Source organism: Amblyomma mixtum, chromosome 8, assembly GCF_055824585.1.
Source record: "Amblyomma mixtum isolate Tamu chromosome 8, ASM5582458v1, whole genome shotgun sequence".
NCBI lineage: Eukaryota > Metazoa > Arthropoda > Arachnida > Ixodida > Ixodidae > Amblyomma > Amblyomma mixtum.
The window spans coordinates 85,135,856-85,158,989 of record NC_143019.1 but is presented as its reverse complement, the minus strand read 5'-3'; the positions used below and the strand labels follow the sequence as shown (position 1 = coordinate 85,158,989).

General features: G+C 47.4%; 1 protein-coding gene and 1 non-coding gene across 3 annotated transcripts in view; both read right to left on the bottom strand.

The window, feature by feature from the left end:
* LOC149333269 (uncharacterized) overlaps positions 1–8,629 on the bottom strand; it is a 29,944-nt gene extending 21,315 nt beyond the window's left edge. For both annotated transcript variants that reach the window (XM_089558627.1, XM_089558626.1), the window contains exons 1-3: positions 8,355–8,629; positions 6,654–6,760; positions 1,576–1,936 (exon numbers count right to left, since the gene is read on the bottom strand). In XM_089558627.1, coding sequence (XP_089414753.1) covers positions 1,576–1,936; positions 6,654–6,760; positions 8,355–8,559 — 673 coding nt within the window. In that variant the 5' untranslated portion in view covers positions 8,560–8,629. The remainder of the gene's footprint in view (positions 1–1,575; positions 1,937–6,653; positions 6,761–8,354) is intronic.
* Positions 8,630–16,967: 8,338 nt separating this feature from the next.
* Positions 16,968–17,039, bottom strand: TRNAP-AGG (transfer RNA proline (anticodon AGG)). Its single transcript has one exon. It is a non-coding gene; the product is annotated as a tRNA-Pro (tRNA).
* Between the last annotated feature and the right edge of the window lie 6,095 nt (positions 17,040–23,134).

Below are 23,134 nucleotides of genomic sequence, written 5' to 3'. Positions count from 1 at the left end.
TGGGGTAAGTTGCATCATTCTTTCATCGTCTGTGTCAAATGAAAGAAGCTAGTCGGAGTTTGGTAATATGCACGTGAAGCTGTGAAATGGGCGGGAGAGCCCATGCAGGCATTTCCCCATCTAGCATCGACAAGTCAGACTGGTGCAATGCTTTGCGTCGATTGTATTGTATGCACTATGTCACCATCTTTCCAGAAAAGGCTTTATAACAGCTTACTTACTCCTGGGTTATGATATAAAAGTGCTTTTTTACAGCTCTAGTGCTGACAAAACCTCATGCGAGTTGGAACTGGCATACACTGGAGGTGGCAGTGAGAAGAGAGGCTGCAAGCCCCCTCCACCTCACCTCCCCACCCCACTCATTTACATTATACAACTGCGGGAACAGTGCAGAATTATTGCACCAAGTGGAAATGTAGGAAGACACATTCTAACAACATGTATTGCTAACTTACGTGATAATGCTAAGCATTACTCAAAAAATGGTTTGGTTTATTGGGGTTTAACGTCCGAAAGCGACTCAGGCTACGAGGGATGCCGTAGTTAACGGCTCCAGAAATTTCGACCACCTGGGGTTCTTCAACGTGCACTGACAGCGCACAGCACATGGAATGCTCTATTTCTAAATAAGGGCCTCTAGAATTTCGCCACCATTGAAATTCAACTGCCGTGGCCAGAATTGAACCCTCGTCTTCCGGGTCAGCAGCTGAGTGCCGTAACCACTGAGCCACTGTGGCGGCTATCTCAACAAAATGCCAAAAACAATAGCACATTCCACATTCATGCTCAAATTATGGCTTTCAAGTGCCCACTTATGCTCCTGTATTAAATAAGTGAAGCTGCAGAACGAAATACACTGATGTGTTCTTATAAACTACACATCTTTGTTTGTTATGCACTCAAAGTATTGTTCCGATGCAGTGTCGTTTTGCTAAAGCTAACAGTTCTTTTTGGTATGTCAAATGCCTTCCACTGCTGTGCCGAGACTTCTGTTACTGTGTTGAAGTAATATTGGTAAATTGGTTTTTTTTTTGGAAAGGCAATGGCACAGTATCTGCCTCACATATGTCGGTGGACACCTGAACCGCGCTGTAAGGGAAGGGAGGAAGGTGGAAGAGAAACAAGGAAGAGATATTGGGTCTCCTCGGGAATAATTTCAACCACCTGGGGATCTTTAACGTGCACTGACATTGCACAGCACACGGGTGCCTTTCGCATTTCGCCTCCATTGCAACGTGGCCGCCACGGTCACGTTTGAAACTTGGTACTCCGGCTCGGGAGATAAGCGCCTTAACCACTGGGCCACCACGACGGATGTGTTGAAGTGCCTTTTTTTTTTTCCGTCAAGCTGGTCTAGTGCAGCCTTTTCTCCTGTATCCCTCAAGGATGCATGCTTTTTTGAAATAAATTCTCCAATTCAATTCAATGTAGCACATGGAAGTGCACAGGCCTCCCACCAGGGCTATGTGAACAATTTGCAGACCCCAAGAAAGCGCAACCACTGGGAACGCATTACTAAGGTTCCACTGTGTTCAAGCGATTCAGAAACCTTCAAAGACTGCCTCAAGCACTCACCGTCTTGAGAAATTTTAGACTTGAGGCTTTTCTCGAGATCCGAGTTTTGAGCCCGGAGCTCCTCAATGTCCCGCTGCAAAGCCTCATATTTGCGTTTGAGCGCTGAGTAGGCACTTTTGGGCACGCTGTCGCCACTCCCGGCTGCTGCACTTGGTGAACTTTGACCCTGGTCGCCTGGTCTCGCTCTCCTCAGCTGCTCTTCCATGGTCTGCAACCTGTTTTCCAAGGCCTTGAGGACGTCCGCAGGCACGGGCTCAGTCTCGTAGTCGCGCAGGACGCGTTCAATCAGACGCTGCCTCTGCACCCGCTTAGCATGGTCTCTCTCGTGCCGTCGTGCTGGTGGCCGGGAGGCCTGGGGTCCCTAGAAAGATAAACGTTGCAGTAAGGATCATGGCGGTGGCCATTGCAGCAAAGCAAACATCATGAGCAATACAATGCTAAAAGAGCATTGGAAATCGTAAACGCAGGATCTTCAATGAACTTACCTATCAAGTTGTAGATATAGTGAACAGTGAACCAGCTGTACTTGAAATGTTTGAGCTGAATTCTTTCTAACTATGCACGCACCAGATTACTGCATGGTATTGTGACTGCTTCGTCATTTTGTAAGTTTTATCAGACACTGCGTACATCATTGTTTCGTTTCAGAGACACTTATGTCTAATTACTAGGAGCGCGCAAATAGCATTTACTACCGTATAAACCGGAATATAAGTCGAGATTTTTTCTTAAAAAAAGCAAGCTAAAGTCACCCCTCGTCTTATATAGCGGCCTTTAGCAGAACGTGAGTCGCAGTCTGGCAACATGCGGCGTAGCTGCTCGCGAACGGACAGCCGAAGCCGTATCGACATCAAACGTCTTCGCTTGCATTTCCTTTCTCCTTCGCTGGCCGTTAGTTTTCGCGTGTGGTGTTTTGTTAGCCCTCGCTTGAAATTCCATTTCAACAATGAATAGCGGCACGCGGAGGCAGTATACGGCGGCATTCAAGAAAAAAGTAATCGAGTTCGCTGAAGCGAACGGCAACATGGCCGCTCAGCGCATGTTCGGCGTCTCGGAAAAGAGCGTGCGCTATTGGCGAGGGCAAAAGGACAAGTTGCTCGCGTGCAAGCCCAACAAAATGTCCTTTCGTGGGCGTAGTGCAGTGCACCCACAACTGGAGGACACACTTGCGGACTTTGTGCGGCATCATCGTGCGCGCTCACTACCCGTGACGGCGCATCTGATTCAGTGCAAAGCCCTGGAGCTTGCGCGTGAAGCCGGACTAAGCCGAGAAGAATTTAGCGCACCGAAGGCATGGGTGCGCCGTTTCATGAAGCGCAAGGGATTTTCCCTCCGTAGGCGCACATCGATCTGCCAAAAGCTGCCGGAGGAGTACGCTGATAAGCTCATCAGCTTCCAGCGGTTCGTGATCCGCCTCCGAGAGGAGCATAACTACATGCTGGGGCAAATTGGAAACGCTGACGAGACCCCTGTGTGGTTTGACATGCCTTCGTCTACCACCGTCAGCGAACGCGGCGCCAAAGAGGTGAAGCTGCTGTCGACAGGCAGTGAGCACTCGCGGTTCACTGTCATGCTCGCGTGTACAGCTGATGGCAGAAAGCTGCCACCTTTTGTCATTTTTAAAAGAAAAACAATACCGAAGGAAGCCTTCCCTTCAGGTGTCATCGTGCGAGTAAATGAGAAGGGCTACATGGACGAGGCTATGATGATTGAGTGGATCCGCGTGGTATGGAATCGCCGGCCCGGTGCACTGCTGCGCCCTCGGAGCATGCTGGTGTTGGACGCATTTCGTGGCCACCTTACGGAAGCCGTGAAGCGTGCCCTAAGCGAGGCTAGGACGGACCTCGTCGTCATTCCTGGTGGAATGACGTCCACCCTTCAGCCACTCGATGTCGTATTAAACAAGCCTTTTAAGGACAGAGTGCGGCATGAGTACAACGAGTGGATGTCCGGGGACAACCCTAAGACGCCAACGGGCCGCCTGCAAAGGCCTCCGCTTGCGACCGTCTGCAGCTGGGTGTTGTCGGCCTGGCGTTCTTTGCCAGACGCCATGGTCGAGAACGCATTCAAAAAGTGCTGCATAAGCAACATGCTTGACGGCACTGAGGACGACGCACTTTGGGAGGCGGCGAGCGACAAAGAATCGTCGTCTGACGACGCTGATGACAGCTCGGAGTGAGGTCGCCGCTCCGGTGCTCCACGGACGCAGCCGACGCCGCAAATAAATGCATTTCGGCAATATTTGCTTCTTTTCATTTTTTTCAATTATTTTCACTTCAAGGTAAGGGGGTCGACCTATATTCCCACTCGACCTATATGCGGTTTATACGGTATTCAATTTGCATCACATCCACTATTCAACCCTCCTAAACGTTCAGGAATTACGAATTTCTTGATCATCTGAACTCCTGGCAAAACATCACGAGATCTCCAAAGCAGAAGATGCGCCGCTGATGCGACGTTCTACGTCGCATCAGCGGCGCATCTTCTGCTTTTCTAATCAATTACCTTTAAGCGATAACATATTCAGTAATATTCTAAACCGAACAACAGCACAAAATAAATAAATTGATTAAAAATCCCTCATGTCCCTTGGTTTCTGTGGCTGTTGGCTTCTCTCATGGTTATGAAAGTTAACTGTGGTTATCGAGGATCTCTGTTCGCCACCGTTCTTGATTACGGCAACCAATGGGCCCTTGGGTACCACAAGCAAAGTGACACGGTGATCAGCAGATCGAAGCTGCACTTGCAGATATCTTAGCTATTTAGTATAACGCAGCTTCTTATTTTTGTCGTCCAACAGTGCGCTCAAGTGCCATCCAGTGACAGCACTGCTAGCACTGCCTCCCCCGCAGCACCTCCCACAAGCTGTCTGGGCCAAGCCAACACCTTCTCTTTGGCGAATCCCTGGCGCCAGCATCAGTAAAGCATGCTAAAATTTGTTATTCTTGCATATAATAAGTCTCGTGACAAAGGGATGTCAAAAATGGATCATTCTTGAGGATGGCTGGCCCGTATTTCATTTGCTGGCAGCAGCGAAACTGCGATACAAGCAACTTTCTGTTCCCAACCGCATATCAGCTGCCGTTGGCACGGCTCAGCCGATCTGCTTCTACGCTAGCTCCGCTGCTAAGACGTCACTGATATCAATCATATCTTTATTTTACTGTGAGATAATGGGACTGACAGTAAGGTAGGGCCCTGAGTGGATTCTTTACTATAGCAATGGCCAACTCCAAAGAACTGTCCACTGTTGCTTTGATGCAAAACAGCCTAGGCCTAGCAACGACCAGGCAGTAACGCTCTGGCAGAGTATCGTTGTCCACCACGCTCATGAGAGGCACCAGCATGATAAGCTCGTGGCAACTGGTGCTGAGAGCATTGCGAACTCATTAACTACTTTCAATATGCAGCCAGGATGGACCTTTCTGTTACAGCGCTAAAATGCACAGGTTGAGTACCGTGGGACAGTGCTCAAAGGCTGTATAAAAGCGGCACCAGATAGCACTTCACACATTGCCTATGTTAATGGGTTGCTCTTGAAACAAGATTTCGTGCGAAAAATTATTCTTGAAGCGGGCCAGCTTATGTGCTTTTTGCACTTGGATGCCAACAGGCACCCCCTGCTCACACACGCTGTCATTCTCTCGGTTAAAAATGCAAACCTAGGCCGGCAAGCTTAGTTCGCGATAACCATGACCAGTTCCACAGTGTGGACAGTATGCAGTAACCAATTACACAAAGAACGACAGACCAGTGAAGGCGCTGTGTCCCACAATTATCTGGTACCCCTATACCCAAAAACATAATAATCAGATTGAACATCTACAAAAAAAGGCAATTCGCTTTATCTATAACAGCTTTGGCGCACTTCAATCACAGCACTTTTAACTAAGGCTAAACTTCCAACTCTAACCAACAGACACAGAACTTTCCGCCAAAATTTTTATATCGGCCAATCAAAGGAGATTACAAAGTAGACATTTCCCATATAATCTCCTTTTCTGCAGGATATACTACGTGACAGAGACACGCCCTAATAAGTCCTTATTCCACTTGCAATAACTGGTATAAATATTCCTTCTTTCCTAGGACAATAACTGAATGGAATGAGCTAGATAATGATAGAGTCTTACTTCCCTCTCTAAATCTGTCTTGCTCCCGCCTCGATCTGTGACCTCCAGTTTAACCATTCTTTGTTTTATTTGCCGTGAATTTATTCTGTTTCATTTGATGCTTTGTGTTCAAGTTTTGTGCGCTTGGTATATTTCCCCCTTGTTGCCTACGAGATGTGTGTCGTAATGTTCTCCACCCTGCTAAAATCCCAGTTGGGACTGCAGTATTTATAAATAGAATAAACAGATAAATGTACAATTCTCTTTGAATTCTGCAGAAGAAATCTAGGCATGCTGTATCCAGAAAAAAAAATTCAGCCCTAAAGAGTCGGAAGAGTAAGAATTGTCTTTCCAGAAAAAAGACCATAATTATTTTCTAGATTTACCAGTGGCATTTGTTGTTCTGGAAAGGAAAAACAATAAAAACAACAGTTAGACGACTTTGAGCCCCAATTAAAAACTTCCTTCCATTCACAACAGCTCCAGCAGTTGAGTCCTCCACGCATTTGTCTAGAGCACACGAACATAACAGTGTACAGTGAATTAGCTTGACTCACAAGCAGCCTCGGGCTTCGATAAACATCGTATCCTACATGTGCACATTTCATGTGTCCTGGTTTACTTCTAATGAATACAATGTAAACAAGAGGGTGTCATTCCATTGCTCTACAAATGTGAATGAAGCAGAGTAGTACATGACAACTACTTCGCCGACGAGGAAAATTCTTAAAAGATGACTACCGAGTATGGCCGCAACTTGCCAGAAGCTGAACAAAGCTTGCATGTGGTACACTTTTTTGACATGGCAACTGCTCATTTGTTCGAATGATAATCACTACTGAAATTCTCAGTAATCACAACACTACAAACAAAGTGTCAAGGCAGCTAAGGCAAAATGAGACATGACAAACCAAGGCCATATGCTAAAATCTAAGAAAGGTAGCAAGCAATCGGTCATTTTACCTTTTCCTTGGGCTCTTTTTCCTTGGGATTCTGAGAGTCAACCTCTTCTTGGATGACACACCGCCTGGGACGCTTTGCTCTGTATGAAGCCATTTCCTCCAATGTTTCTGAAAATAAGAGTAAAAGTTAAGATTTTAAGAACCTATAATATACACCAGTTGTATTTTTTTTTGTTTACACAGAATGTATGCAGACAGCCTCAGTGCATGGTCCTTTAGAATTTCACCTTCATCGAAATTCGGCCGCCGCGGCCGGGATCGAACCCGCGACTTTCACGTCAGCAGCCAAGCGCCGTAACCACTGAGCCACTGCGGCAGGGTGTTGGAAGTGACAGCAAAGCCTGTTTGCCTAATGCCCACGAAGGAAACTCCACCTGTTCTCTAGAGACATTAAAAAGCTTGTCATAGTGAACACTGGGACCTCGGCTAACACACAATGACATTTCAAGATAGGGCAGGGCCTCAATAGGAAGTCTGTGCTGTGTCTTCACAACATGCTCATATTTCAACAAGGCACCATATCCATGTTGCGAGTATTTATGCATACAGTGGCATTTACGTACTTAAATCTAAAAACTTTTGGTACCACAATAACTATGCAAACAGGTGAAAAAGTGCACGAGGTTGATACAACATTATTAATTTATTTATCACGCCTCGAATGCCCCATACTGCAGCATTACATGAGTGACAGGCAGACTTTTGAATTAACTGAATGAGTTCTTTAGCAGAGGCTTTTAAATAAGGCAGGCAAAAGAGGTATGTGGGTGATTATGGAAAAAACCAGCAGAAAAGGATGCGTTCACAAGATGGAGTAGACAGGACGTGTGACAGGTGCGCGTGACATTGCCACCAAAATTGACTAAGCACTACGAGCATTTTTGATCACAGGGAGAAAAGTTTGAGAAGCACTGTGCAGCTCAATATTTCCCTTTCATGCACAGTTATGATGGATACCATTTCACCTTCTAGTGGGCAACGAACCATCCACATGCTCAGTGACAAAAGAGAACGACTGAAGGAAAACGTGACCTTCCACTGAATACACCCGTGTTGTTAAATACTGAATTGCAATACGGAACAATGGGCACTGGGCATGCACAATTTTTTTTTTTTTTTTCCAGGCAGGCATTGCTTCAATCGATTCACGGTTTGACCTGGGGATCAAGTGAGAGTGACATGTGTAAAAGACCGGCACGATTATCGGCTAATTTTATTTTCTAAAGCAAGCGAGCTCGAATACGAAATAGCCGTGCATAATCAAGTAAGAAAGGAAGCAACAGATCATGGTGGACTAGCGCATTTTTTTTTTGTGTGTGTGTGTGAAATAACGAATTCTTTCTTTTCCAAAAATGTGCGCCCTAGGTCTCAGTCATATTTGATGAAGCGTACCTGTCTGCCTGAATGCCTCGTGTGTCTATGACGCCGAGCGTCGTGCTCACTTCGGCTTACGGGCCGAGACACGGAGGTCGGGCAACTATCGCACTCTCACACCGAAATCGCCACGTAAAAAAAAAAAAGACTCCATTCACACAATTCGCATAATGAAAAGCGCAAGCAGGTCTGCATTGTCAGCTGTCATCCACAGCGCAGTCATACTAGTGCTTCTACACGTTAATTTTTGCGTGACAATAAGCGCGCACTATCCCGTTTGATTGCCGTCACTCATTACACGCTTTTCATACCGCGTCTTGAAGCTCACCTGTCAAACGGATGATCTTGGCATTGAGGTATTCACAGTCCGAGTTGTCTCCGTTGCATGAGTGAACGCGATAAATATCGGCCGGGTCGAAGTCATCCGTGTCCAATGGGTTAAAGGACTCTTTTTTAAAGTCCGCAGACTGTATCTGCGTGTGTTCGACCACTGCCGTCTTGAGGCTGGACTCATATTCGATGAACACGAACATCTCGAAATGCGTTATCCAGCGCAAACAAAGCTACCCGCCAAAGCCTAGCCGCACGTGACAACGCATTCGCGCAAAAGGGCTCTCTGCTGTCGGTTGCTAGGGCAACATCGCCAGCGTCGTCCTGAATGCCCTGGCGTTCAAATTGGTAATAAAAAATTTCGTAAAAGTGTCCTCTAAAAACATTTGTTTAAAACTACATTTTATTGTTTTCATTGTAATGTATGTTTCTTTTTATTGAGAATAATTGTTCTTAAAATTGCGTGAGTGTTGTAGTTGAATACGAAACCGAAACATGAATGCGGCGTGACATTTATGCTGCGTCGGGTGGTTGATTCAACTCCGACAAACAGGTTGGAGCGTGCGCTGGTGGACATGTTAACGCTGCCGCTAGCAGTTTTGGGCGCTATCCCATTTTCTATGTTCGGCTGCGAGTTTTCAGGATGTGTGGTAGCTTGAATGCGATAGATGGCTCAGAGGACGACATGCTATGGTGCATTGACAGCGAAAAATAACTATGCTAATTTTGCGTTGTTCTCGTTATGTGTTTGTGCGAATATAAAAGACGAGAGCGCGAGAACTTTCCAGTCAGGCACCCGTCGTCAAAAACCCCACAATCTGTATTCCACTTCTCATGGGCGCCGAGTTTTCAATCTGCCCGGAGAAAAAGGGGGGGGGGGGGGGGGGGGCAGCTAGCACCCTCTCTTTTTTTCATTCGACCTCCCCCTTCTCCAGGCATGCTCCTTGGCAATATATATTTATTTCTTTATTTTACTCTTAGGATACAGAGTGCATTACGGAGGGGAACGGCAGTTCACAGCAATATAGAAGATAAAAAAAAAAGGTAACAAGGGGGCCAAGTACTGATACTGGAAGAACCCCAGAACCGGATTCATTTAAGTGCAGGGTCAATGTTCAGCACACTTAGTTATGTAATAGCAGTGAGTTAGTTATAAACTTCATCGAATGCTTTATCAAAGTCAAGAAATATGCAGCCAGATGAAAAAGCGGAGTCCAAATAGAAGTGCAAGTAGTAAGTGATGGAAAGTAGTTGGATGTCACAACAGAAAAACTTTCGGAAGCCATGCTATCTTAGAGAGCAGAAATTTTTATCCAGAAAATTAACAAGCTGTGCAAATATATGTGTCATTAATGTGCATGCTCTTGATCTCAAAGATAAGGGTCAATGGTTAGATGGATTCTGTTTATCTCCGGTTTTATGTACTGGTATGACCACAGCAGTCTTCCAGTCTTCAGTAGTACATCGCGACGAAAAGATTATGAGATTATGCATTTCATGCTAGAACTGTACTCTTTAGCATTCCTTGTAAATCTGCCATTTATATACCATCAATTCCGCTAGATATTAGTTTCAAATCGATAATGGGTATGATGCCTTTGCAAGTCGTACATGGTTCGATCCATCGAGAAATGAACGCACAGTTTTAGATCGGGATGTTGGATAACATTGGATGAAGAAGGAAACGTCTTAACAAAAGTATCATTTAGTGTACAGTAGTACTGAGGTGGTTGGGAGCAGGTTCGCCTGTGGGTGCAAAAACGGCACTTTATTGGTGTTTCCAGGTTTTATTATGTTTCAGGAGCTTTTGGGGTTAGTTTTAAGAATGTTCAGGAGAGTTATTTTAAAGAAAGTGGATTTAATAGGCTTCAGTGCTCGTTAATATGCTGAAGCAGCAGTCTTGTATGCTGTCCGATGGGAAGGTTTTAATGAATACTTAGCTGTTCGAAAAAGTCTTTTCTTTTTGTTAGAAAATCGTTTTAAATATCTGTTACACAATGTATGGCTATATATTGGAGTACACACGCCGAAGAGGGATAAGACTATGAATCAGTTGAGGCATTGTATTTCGGTACATGCACCAGTTTGTACTGAGCGCTCGAGATAATCTGGTAAGAAAATATTTAAAAAGGAACCCCGTTATTAAGGGCTACAAAATGAGCTTTGTTATAACCGCTAATGGTCTTGGAATGTTTTGACTGTGGTGCATATGCGATAAATCGAATGTGAAATACAAGGCATCGTGATCGCTCATTCCTGGCATATGTATTACGTGTGACATGGCATCTTCAGATGATGCTAGTACAAGATGTAGACAGGCATATAGGTTATATACTAAAGGCCCCGCCTTCTAAAGAACGTTCCACGAGCCGTACGTGGTCTCGCCCGAAGAGTGACAAACCCAGTCTTCTAAAAACACCGCTTTATTCCGGATACACAAAAAGCACTCTGCAAGGACACACCATTGGACGACAACATTACAGTTTCAGTAGAAACATATTTTAAATTCGTCGAGTCTAAGAAACAATGGACCATACAAACATTCTCACAACAAGCCAACAATTAAAAATTTAAAAAAGGAACATGAACACTTCATGCATCTTTCAAAAATATAAACGAACAGGAGTCAAAGAGCAGAAGTTGCAATGGCGAAGCTGCAACACAGGGAATTGAGGGCTGATTTTAGGGGCGTGCCTAGTTTGAGCTCATGGACAGTGGCAGCTTGAAGAAAGCTGGCCTATTTTATATTTTACCATATGAACTTCACTGCCCTTCACATTATACACCGGCGACCGCATAATCTAGAAATTGTTTCTTCGCATAGTAGACCTCCGAATAAAATCGTCCGCGATGTCAATGATATTTATTTTGTTACCTGTTTGTGCCCATGGAGAAGTTATGTTGTCCCCTGACCCTGAACCACCGGGGAGGAGAGGCGGCTTAAGCCCATCACCCCCCCTGGCGCCTACGCCGTCAACCCAGAAAAGCAAAAACATGAGTCAACCATGCTAAACACATGCTTTCGCACGTCTATTCGGTTTAACTATACGTTAATACCCTACCGCATGTTTTCTTGTGCGATTAGTTTTGACAGCTGAAGAAAAAAAAAATCGGGCTCGTCCGCGATTTCAACGCATGGAGGACCTCTAGATCCCAAAGCGATAATCATGCACTCTTGCGTTGCCGAGTCAGAAAAGTCGGGCTGCAGGCACTCGGACATCGCGCTTGACGCCGATGCAGAGACGGGCTTCGAGGAATAGAGAAAATGATCAGAGATTTATTTACACTGTGATCAAGGAGATTTCGGTGCGCAAAAATGAGCATGTGGCTCTTTTAAACGGTTCCCATGGTCCTTATAGCTGGGAAATTTATTTCAATTAAAAGCACCCAATCATATGCTGTTTGGGTCACATGCCGTCTTCGAGAACCCCGCCCACCAGCTAGGACGTCCCCCACACACTCTCGCCTCTTGCGGCAAAATGCTGTCCGGGCCATTCCTGCAGCAGTGATGACGAAGGTCAGACACCTGCACAGCACAGCCCACCGTGGGAACGGAATGCCGAAGCTTTACTCGCGCACTGGGTTCCGCACAGGGGAATACGAGAAGTCTCTCAGAAGCGCGAGCATACATACGCCGTTGCTCGCTGTAAACAACCTCTTTGCCGCGTCCGCCGTGAATCACACAGAGCAGCGCCGTCGCCGCCGACACACGATGCCATGTCGCGGTGGCCCAAGTGGATGGCCGTGATGAACCTTTCCAGGCAGAGGACCGCCGTCTCAACGCTGCCGTATCGAAGATCCGAGGAATTTGAAACGTAAAAGCACCGAGAACCCGTGGGAGCAGCCGAGAGGAATTGTCCCAGACAAGCGGATGTCCATGTGAAAACCACTCTCTCGAAGATCGGAATATGGCGATTTTTCGATGTGCATCGATTGAAATGAAATTTTAAGTCTGTATTCTTTATGATAGTCTGATGCCTCATGTAAAATTTCGCACCTGAAACCGGCGTAGTTTTTCCGCAAGCGAATTTTGAAGACAAGCGCTCCTCGACGCGAGCGGCACCCACTGATCGAGCAACTTCTACAGGCCACCCTGTTCTGTGACGTCACTGGCGGGGCGGCGTGTCAAGCTGGTTGGGCGCAGTGCAGGGGAAAACTGAAAATTGGTTTTGAGGAAAGTAAATGACGCAGTAATGGACACCCGAACCGCGACGTAAGGGAGGAGTGAAAGAAGAAAGGAAGAAAGAGGTCCGTAGTGGAGCTCTCCGGAATTATTTCGACCACCTGTGCAATTTCGCGCCATCTCAACGTGCCTGATGTGATGTGTACGCCAGAGTGATGGGTCACGGCAACTTCTGTTGTGCTGTGGGGTGCCCAAATTCTTGATCTGTGACAACGGGCGTGATCTAGCGTAGGTTTCTAAGAACCTTCGCGACAAGTTGGTGAGAGCTGTCCGCCGTGTAAACTGGTCTCCGAGGAAGCATTCCCGCTTGTGCTCGGAACATTTCACGCCAGATTGCTATGAAGACAGCGTGCACTTCAAAGAGAGCTTTGGACTCGCTAAGGCTTCGTTCAACTGGCGCTTGAAGGCATATTCTGTGCCAACGTTATTCTAGTACAACCTTCTATCGCAGCGGCCAGCTGAACGGAGCGCGGCCGTCAAGAAGAAGCGGTACCCAACAAACACAAAACCTCCTCAAAATCTCCCAAAAATGACCCATCGGGACATTTGGAATCTCCCCAGCAGGTGCTCATTTTTCCCGAACACATCTAAAAAACGTCCCCACAACTAGCAATGTCCAAAAAGTTGTGCGTCCCATGGAAAGCCCCAAAAGGTTAATGCTCGATTTCTCGGCTCTGGTTCAATAAAATTATTCCTCATTTTTCGTGCAGCCTGCAGGCATCCAAGCGCACATATGTGCCAAATTTCAGGTGCATACTTACGTTACAGGTGGTGTAATCCACCTTTCCACTCGTCTGAATGCGTGCTGGCTCAGCCGTTCTGCACTTATCCGTTTACGTGAAATGTCCCAGCATTTTGCACACAAAGGAAATATGAACTCAAAAAGTCACCCGATTTGGCTCATATAAGAGCAAATAGCAGCGCCATACAGAAGTAATTTCAGTAGTGCTCTTAGCACGAATTGCATCCTGTCGTCCATGCCGGCGACCGCACCATACACCACCACAATCAAAATGCATTCATGTTTCAGTCAAAGAAAAACAATACAGACCGAATTGAAAGTCCGTGCTGAAAAACTTACCTTCAACGGCGCAAATCTGAATGAATACAAACAGCAGACGCAAACGTATGCACCATTTAATACACAGTGTACATAACACTACGGCGCCATGCATATAATGATGGCCACTTTTTACTCCAGCCCTGAGAAATCTGCAATATGAAGCAAGTAAAACAGAATACAGGCTGAAAGTTGATGCACCTTAAACGAGCATTATAAGGGCTTCAAAAGCAGATATGCACATGCAAAAGCAAACGTATGTAAAGAGCAACTTCGGTGACAAAAGAAAAGACGAGATGGGCGTACGCTGCAGACACGCAGTTTCAGGTCACGGATTTTCTTCAAGTTGAAACCCCCCTCACGCTTAGAGACTCGGAGCAAGCTTCAGCGACGTGTTATCAAAACAGAAAAAAATATTAGTTCTACTAGGCGAAAATAAAAAAAATGCGAAGAGGGCCTGCAGTATGCTTAAATAAATAAATTAAATAAATAATTAAAATAAACCAACATACCTTGACGACGTTGCCTACGGAAACCCAGGGATGAAATACAAGGCTGCAACAACTGTAACCATAAATTAAACGCAGGCTTCTGTCCTGCGCCTTCTCACAGCACAGCGAGCGCTCAAACTACGCGTTACACCCTCGTAACGATCCTGGGAGTTTTATTTTCTTGTGACTTAGTGTGGGGATAAGACTGCTTGGAGCCAGGCGGGAAGGTGAACGTGCTCAGGTACGTGCGGTGGCGCGCTGCATCCATGGTGCGGCAGACCGCGCATGCGGCACAGTCCAGCGTGGGAGTCGAGATCAAGGCACGATTAATCCAGTGGGAGAGAGTCAATATAATCACGCGAACACTGCACAAACTATACCGCTGCGGCAGGATGGCTGCGCGGTGGCGAAGTTGGTAGAGCAGGCTAATCCATGGGCACTCGCAGAAACAGAGTGGTGGGTCTCGGAAGGTCCTTCCCGCCTCAGACCGTAGTAGACGGCCACGCTGCCACCACCAACGTGCTGCAGTCGTCGGAGGCGCTGAGGAATGCAGGGTGCGTGCGAGGAGTCACCTATTACCACGAACTCCGCTGCCACGAACGCCGCCTCGAACAGCGGCATCAGTAGGGCCGTGGAGCTGCGCAAAGGACTTGCGATGCGCAGCCGCGGCATCAGTTCCAAAAGGAATGGTGTGGGCACGCCGAGGTGCGCGGGAAAACTTCCGTGAATCCGTAGCTACGAAGTCCACGACAGCCCAGTTGGCGCAGTGACGAGAGCAAGAACTGCCGCGCGCTGGGGCTTGTGCTCGAACGTCTGGGGCAGCGCGAATAAGCGTGCGCAAAATGGCGTCCGTCCAGCGAGGAAGCCGGGCGAGCGACGGGAGGCCATTACCGCACTTCTGCTAGACAGCGGCGCAGCGAGGAGTGCCGATAGTCGGAGACGCCTGGAGGGACCACCACACAATTTTGAAGTTGGGCGCAAGCTGGGAAAACGCTAGAAGACGGGAAAGATGTTGACCGCCGCTGCCGGCGGCGCGATGAAAATGCAGACCGCCGCCGCCTGCCTGCAGCACGGAGCCGACGGCCCACGTGCGAGAAACGCATGCACCGAGAGAGATGCGGGGTTAACCGCTTCCTTCGGCTGTTCTAATGAAACTGCCGTTTCATCTCTCAAAACGACGAGTGCAAGAGCAAAACCTTCTTTCCCCTCAGCTTGTGGCGCGAAGGAGAGAGAAAAGAGAGCGCGAGCAGTCGATTTTTATTTCTTGTTGAAAATCATTGGTCCCAAAACGTTATGCCCAGTTACATTTCTGGGACGAAAATGCATTAACTCGCTTTTGTTGCTGCTTAACACTCCAGAAAAAACGTTTCTAGACCTTTAGTGGGAGCACTGCCTTTTTGCTTGTGTTTCTATGTCGTGCCTCTATGGTCTGGAAACGTTTGATAAACGTTGTACTGGGACTGGGACATTCCATCCTTTTTTGGAGTTTCTGAGGAGGTTTTGTGTTTGTTGGGTATGTTGGATTATAGAACTGTAGCTGGCGTGAACTCACTTTCAAAAGCTCGTCGTCGAAATAAAGCTTCGTAGAGAGGACTGTTGGTGATGCATGCCCCTGTAAGGACGAATTCTGCACCGCGGCAACGTTCCGGCAGCAGATTCTTTCATCAGGCTGGGTCGGCCGGCACTGGCCACACGAACAGCTGTCGGTGGGAGCATCTCATTAACTTTTGTTCTGACGACTCTGTCACAAATGCATGCACGAGAAATGACTCTAGTAATCACTTCTTCGAGTTCAGACCGTCTCCGTGCTGCAAGTGACGCGGCCTGTGGTGTGACTCGGCTGGCGCGCGCGGCGGTGGATCATACCTAAAAGGCGACTCGTCCAGTCCAAAATCGTCGAATGAGTCGTCTTCTAAAGACTCGCTGGTCTCGGAAAAGCTGTCCTCCGCGCTTTCAGTCATGTCGACAGCGCGGTTCAGGGTAGTTGTGATATCTTCGGGGACTTCACAGCGCGGCGAACCCGCTCGTGACGTCACAGTCAATACCGCACGAAGGCACCTCCCCGGTTTCGGTTTTTCGGTTTCGAGTTTTGCGTTTTTTGCTGTTTAAAAATTATTTTACGGCTGCTTTTGAAAACCTTGTATCGTACACATTACAGGAGGTTCTTAGGAACACAAAACAGCCAATAACTTAAAATGACTGAAAAATCGCCGGAGTTGCCCTTTAACAACACCTTTACCAACGAGCCAGCTTTTTTTTCTTTATTTTGGTCCTCGACTTCCGCAAAACACGGCAACAGTAGGTGCTGCATAAATATGACAGAAGCCAACAGCCACAGAAACCAAGGGGCACACGGGATTTTTAATTTTTTTTTATTTTGTGGTATGATCAATTTACAATATTACTGGATATGTTATCGCTAAAAACTAATTGATTAGAAAAGCAGAAGAAAAAACAACCACATCCCGCAAGTGTATCCGAACCCACGACCTCCGAATTACGCGTCCGGTGCTCTACCTCTGAGCTACGGCGACGGCTGTCAAATCTTCTGCTCTCGAGGGTATTTATGTTTACAAATAACCTAACCTTGAGAGTGTTCATCAGCGCCACCCACGTTCATAAGCGGCGGACCCCTTGGTTTCCGTGGCTGTTGGCTTCTGTCATATATATAACGAGCCCCTCATACCCCTTCCCTTGTTTGCTACATAAATGTTAGAGAAGTAGCCAAAAGCTTATGAGGGAGCCAAGTTTTGTCACACAAAGAAGACTGGTCACAACGGGCGTTGCGCTCATGTCTTCTGTAGTTTGGCACCTGTAACCTTGTGGACGGCTTTTCTTGTTTTATTTGTTTTAACAGGTTAAAAGAAAAAAATAACCGGGCTCGTCCGGGATTTGAACCCGGGACCTCTCGCACCCTAAGCGAGAATCATACCCCTAGACCAACGAGCCAGCAATGCCCAGCGGCAGCATCTGTTTCAGTACCTCGAATTTAAAGCACTCCACGCCTGAAATGCTAACCCAGTGTTTAGATTTTGTACTTTTTTTTTCTTGTGTGGCAACAAGAAAGAGCAGGGGCCGTTTCGTGCAGTATTAACAAAACTGACTTTCCGTAGACGAGATAAGAAACATCGTTTTAAAAAGAATATTTGAGCTCTTCGAACTTTGTGCAAGGGTTACACAGCCTACGGGGTAGATGCTCTAGGGGCCACTTCCCTTGTATTTAGGACTATCTTGTGGTGACAAAAAACAAGGTTGAATGTCGGCAGTATCTTCGTAATCCCTCGGACTTGCACTATTCGCACCAGTAGAGCAACTCTTTTGCGGACCTTTCATCGCAACGGACGCTGTGCTGAATGCCTGATATATTTAGTCAGCATTAACCCCGCGGACTTGTTTTTAGAGCTAAAGCTTTACTGGCCTTATCAAGCCAAGGTCGTCGGCTCAGCAATTTGACCTTCAAGTGGAGGAGCTGTGGAGGTCGTTGCCACGCCCTCGCCACAGCTGCAATGGCTGGGTGGATGGATGGATAGGAGTAGCTGCTTTGAAATGGGGTGGTGGGTCCCACAGGCGCCACCAGTGGAAGGAGTGGCGTGAAGACTCCCAGCGATCCATGAATGTAGAGAATGACAAATACCCATGGAGGAAGGAAAAAACAAAGGAGAGGCCCTGACGTCACTTTTTGTGAAGCCGCCCCGCAACCGGAAGTTGGCTCGGCTCTCCTCACTATCTTTTTTCTCCACCGAGCTACGGGGCGGGCATCGCGCGCGGCTCGCAAGCGCTTCGTAAAAGAAAAGTATAAAAAAAACCGCGCCGCTTGCCGCTACACTCCTACACCTCCATCCCCGCAAACACGCACCTAGACACAGACCGGCGCACAGGTGCGGTGAACCTTTTCCGACGCCAGGCGAAGAAAGACTACATTGCGCGCCGCTTATAGTTCAGCTCACCATCCTCCTCGGGCTACCGTACACCCGCCGTGTAGCCTTCGAAACGCACCTCAGCATCGCCGAGAGCGGCTTCATGTTTCTGTGCTGTTTGTCGAGGCGCGAAAGTTCGCTGATCAAAACAATCAACGCTTCTTCGCGTGTCGAAGCGTGGTTCCGGAGTGCCACCTTTTCGCGAGATTCATTTCAATGCATCGATCGCTCCGCGTAACGACACCAAGTTTGACGAATAAAATATCAAATGAGCGGTTATTTGCTGCATTTAAAAGCAATCTTAGATGCGTGCGCAACGTCACGACGCCAGGCATGTAGACTTTAACACGCAAGGCCGAACACACCGTGCCGAAAGCCCGTCCGCCGCCAGCAAGAAACACTCGGGCCCCTAGCAACAACAACGCTAACGACGCCGTACGCCGTTGCTAGTGGCCCGAGTTTTCCTAGCAACAACAACAACGTTGCTAGTGGCCCGACTTTTTAAGCCTAAATTTTGACGTCACTTCCGCCACATTCTCGCCAATGCATTGGGAGTATACGAAGGGCCTCTCCTTTGTTTTCCTTCCTATACCTCATATACCTCATATGTAGCGATTAGCCCATTATCGCGATCGCGTCATACCTTGAAGGCGGAGTCTACGGGACGCCTCCACATTTTTCCCTGATTTTTTAATTCGATTCTCTATTTAGCTTGCTGCCTAGAAACAAGGTTGCTCACAACCCGGTGTGGAGATAGTGGTGACGTCGCAGGGGCTGCGACAAATGTGGTCTTATGCGATAGTCATCATCATCAGCCTGACTACGCCCACAGCAGAGCAAAGGCCTCTGCCATGTCTCTGCAATTAACCCTTTCCTTCGCCAGTTGCGGGCCCCTATTCCCGCAAATTTCATCATCCGCACTTCCTGCCGCCTCCTGTTACATTCGCCTTCTCTTGGAATCCACTCCGTTACCCTTAAGGACCGGCGGTTATCTTACCTTCGCATTACATGCCCTGCCCAAGCCCACTTCTTCCTCTTGATTTCGACTAGGATGTCATTAACCCGCGTTTGTTCTCTCACCCACTCCGCCCGCTTCCGATCTCTTAACGTTACACCTATCATTTTTCTTTCCATAGCTCGCTGCGTTGTCCTTAACTTAAGCTGAACCCTCTTTGTTAGCCTCCACGTTTCTGCCCCATAGGTGAGTACCGGTGAGATACAGCTGTTGTATACTTTCCTCTTGAGGGATATTGGTAAACTGCCAATCATGATGTGAGAGAACCTGCCATATGCGCTCCATCCCATACTTATTCTTCTAGTTATTTCCCTCTCATGATCCGGATCAGCTGTCTCTACCTGCCCTAATATATTTGGGCTGGGCGGGGGGGGGGGGGGGGTAGCATGGGGGGACACTCATGCTGTGTTTACACCCCCCCCCCCCCCCTCTCGTTCTTTAAACTCCGCTCCATGCCACCCATCGGCATATGACACCCTTCGAGGCGTCAATCGCTGGACCTTAGACAAATATAAGGCACCTTTAAGCACATGGTACTTACCCTTCGTGGTAGCACAGTGGCTACGGCGTTCCGCGACTGTGTTGGGCAGGATGCACGGGTTAGAAACCCGGCCTCGGAGGCTGATACCCAGGTTGGAGAATGGGTTCGAAAACGCCCGTGTACTAAACGGGTACACGTAAAGGGACACCTTCCGTAGAACTCCACTGCGGAAATGGAGCATTCAATAATACTACTACAAAACAAAGGTAACACTATTAGCAGTGCTCTAACTACAAAATAAAGGAACTAGCGTTAAATAAAAAGTAATAATAGAAATGTGAAAAGTAAGCAATTTAAAATAAATATAACATCACTGTAATTGTAAAATAATACTAAAGTTAAACAATATGTTATCTCTGTAATTAAGTGTGGCATGTATTTCATGCGTTGATATGCAAATATGTTCTCGTGTTAAGTTTCCGACATGACTATACCTGGGGAGGTGGTGCATTTCGTGAAAAGTGGTGGTGGGTGGGATTTAATACATTTGTGTATTGTTTGTTGCGGTGCATAGGATTTTTATACCTTCGTGGAGGTTGGACGGAGAAAATAAACATTTAGTGCGGCATTTATTTTTGGTGGGCTAGCACTTATAGTGGCCATATTCCCCGAATTTAGCCGTTGTGTGTTCGTCTATTGGTCAGTCTAATGCGCTGGCTTGCATAGGTCCTTAGAATCGGCGCACTTTAAGCATCCAGAGGCAAGTATCCAGGATTCAACAAGGCGGCCTGTATGGACCCTGGGAACCACGTGACCAGGTGACGTGAGGTCACGTGATCGCACTCTTGGGGGTTGTATGGTCGGCAGCGCCGACGGGATATGTTTTGTCAGTACGCTTCCAGGCCACCATGTCGCCGCTGGACGTCTCCAGGACATCTGCACGTCTTCTTCTCGCGGCGTGCACAGATACGGCAAGAAAAGCCATTAATCGACGCTGCTTACGTAACATAAGCGTACGCATGCGTACGTATGGTAAACGCAGTTATTCTGCGGGACGTGGCACCTCTTCGAGTGTACGCAGAGAAACGCAACGATTAGCTCAGCCTAGTGGCGCCATCTGGCTGTTAGGACGGGTACCGCTTCTTTAAACAAACCGGCAGACTAGGCACTCTAAATGAAAAATAAACCAGGTTTGCCGCTCATACGTTTTGTTATTGGCGGGATGAGACGAAGCGAAAGACCAGTGCCCCAATTATCGCCAGTGAACGCACTAAAAAAGGCAGTAACAACAACGATGAATTCTGTCCGAAACGAGGGGTCCTGTATTTATGCACTGCTTGAGGTTGAATCCATCGCTGTTGCTCTCCCTCGTGCTTTTCTTTTGCCTTTATTATTTATAGGTGTATAGCAATCCCCGCCTCCCGATTCTTGGCCGATCCCCCAGTGTGGGTATGTGCCATATTTTGAAAGGCTAACAACAACAACAACAACAACAAAAGGGCGTCGCCATGGTTGACACCGCGTGAATGCCACTTCTTCCTCGCCGTCCTATTGGCCGATGGAAATAGGCGGAGGTTTTCTGACGACATAAATGTCTCCTGAACCGATACGGTTTACAGCTGGATATTTCGGCGGAATCTCTGCCAAGTGCGCCCAAGTGCCCAATGCCCAAGTGCGCCATTAAAGGGCAACTCCGGCGTTTTTGGATTGAAATCGCTACTCCCCCGGTACAAAGCTGAGTATCATGTGGCTATGAAATCTGACCTTCAATCCAGGAGGAGCGAGGGCTTGGCTGTGACGTCATGCCATGTGACTCGCCACGCCTCGCTACAGCTGCGCCGCAGCTGCGCGCTTTCAGCCAACGGCGCTCGCTCGCATCGCAACGATCGAATCACGTGACTCGCTGCGCCTCGCGACAGCTGCGTATGCGAAGCTAACAGACCTCTCGCAACTGCAGGAAATCGGGTGACGCGCGCTCGCTACTTAAAACCGTGTGGCGCGTGCTCACCCTAACACAAAGCCATGGATGAGCAGCGTGCCGGAACAAGTGCTTTGACAATGCATCGTTGCCGTCCAAGCCAAAGTATTCATATGCAATAAAGTCTAATCAAAGCTAAGCCATGTCTAACCATGCTTAACACAGCTTTCACGCGTCTTACTAAAGATTCAGCTGGGTTGAGCCACAGCTAATTTTTCTACCTCATCTGATTTTACTGAAACGTTCACGGTATGTTCCCCGCATCTTTCTGGTCCTTTGCGTGTGCGCCGTCAAAGGACTCACGGCCATTGATATTCGCTCTGTGCTTGCTGAAGTACTGAATTTCGATCTCATTTTTGGCCATTTCAGAAAAATAATGATCCAAGCGCTCACCTAGAGTCGCCAGTTGAACCAATCAACGCGCACAAGATAGGTATTGTGACGCTATTTGCGACGTCATAAAATGATCTGTCGTCATGCTATTTTGTCCAAACCCAGTATCGGTTTTCTTCCTTGGTTTTTTTTATCTCTTTAAGTACTTCTACGTGGTATATTGAGAAACGTTTTCGTACCGGAACGAGACCCGCCGAAGTGACTCAGCTTAATGCGCTTGTGCACCGAGCCGGAGTACCCGAGTTCGAACCCAACCGTGGCGGCCGCGTTTCGCCTCCGTCGGCCGTGTTTCGGTTTGGTTTGGTGAATGGGGGTTTAACGTCCCAAAGCGACTCGGGCTATGAGGGACGCCGTAGTGAAGGGCTCCGGAAATTTCGACCACCTGGGGTTCTTTAACGTGCACTGACATCGCACAGTACACGGGCCTCCATCCCTTACAAAAAAAGTTTTAGACAGTCCATAGAGTCTATAAAGTCTATAGACTAATCGTAGACAGCCGTCTATAGGCAATACAAATGCCGTAGATAGTCTATAGACAATCTATAGATTTATGGTCATACACTATAGACTTTTGGCTATAGGCAGTCTAGAGGGAATGAATAGACAAAAAACAATACCTACCGGAAGTCAACAGAATCAATAAGGAGTTTATAGACTATCTATAGACCATTTTTATAAGGGTAGAACTTCTCCTCCACCGAATTTCGGCCACCGCGGCCGGGATCGAACCCGCGTCTTTCGGATCAGCAGCCGAGCGCCATAACCACTGAGGCACCGCGGCGGCTCATTCATTCAACCAATGGTTATTTCATAAGTATGGGTGAAAAAAAAAAACTTTTTCCTCTGTCCTAGTTTTCTCCTGGGTGCATAATGCCGAAAGGACATTTTGAACTTCAGCGCAGAAGCAATAGGAGAATTTGGTCCCTGATGTTAACTGTTGGTTTTTACATTTGATATAAGAAGGTGTTGATTCGATCACAGCGTCGCAATGGCACGAGTGTGAAGTTGAAGATGTACCCCCTTTGCCAAAAGTAACCGAGCAACAGGTTCTTGCTTCTCAACCGTATAACGGAGCATTTACAGCAGCCCTAAAGACCGAAAGATGCCAAAACGTGTGGACAATTAAGGGCTCGCCTTTCTTTACACAGATTCAGAGTTTAAAGGCTACCACAAGTGCTTAGCTACGCTGCTGAGCAATAAACCACGTCGGCCCGGTTGCTTTTGGCAAAGACTGTACATTCTTATGACGCGGAACAAGAG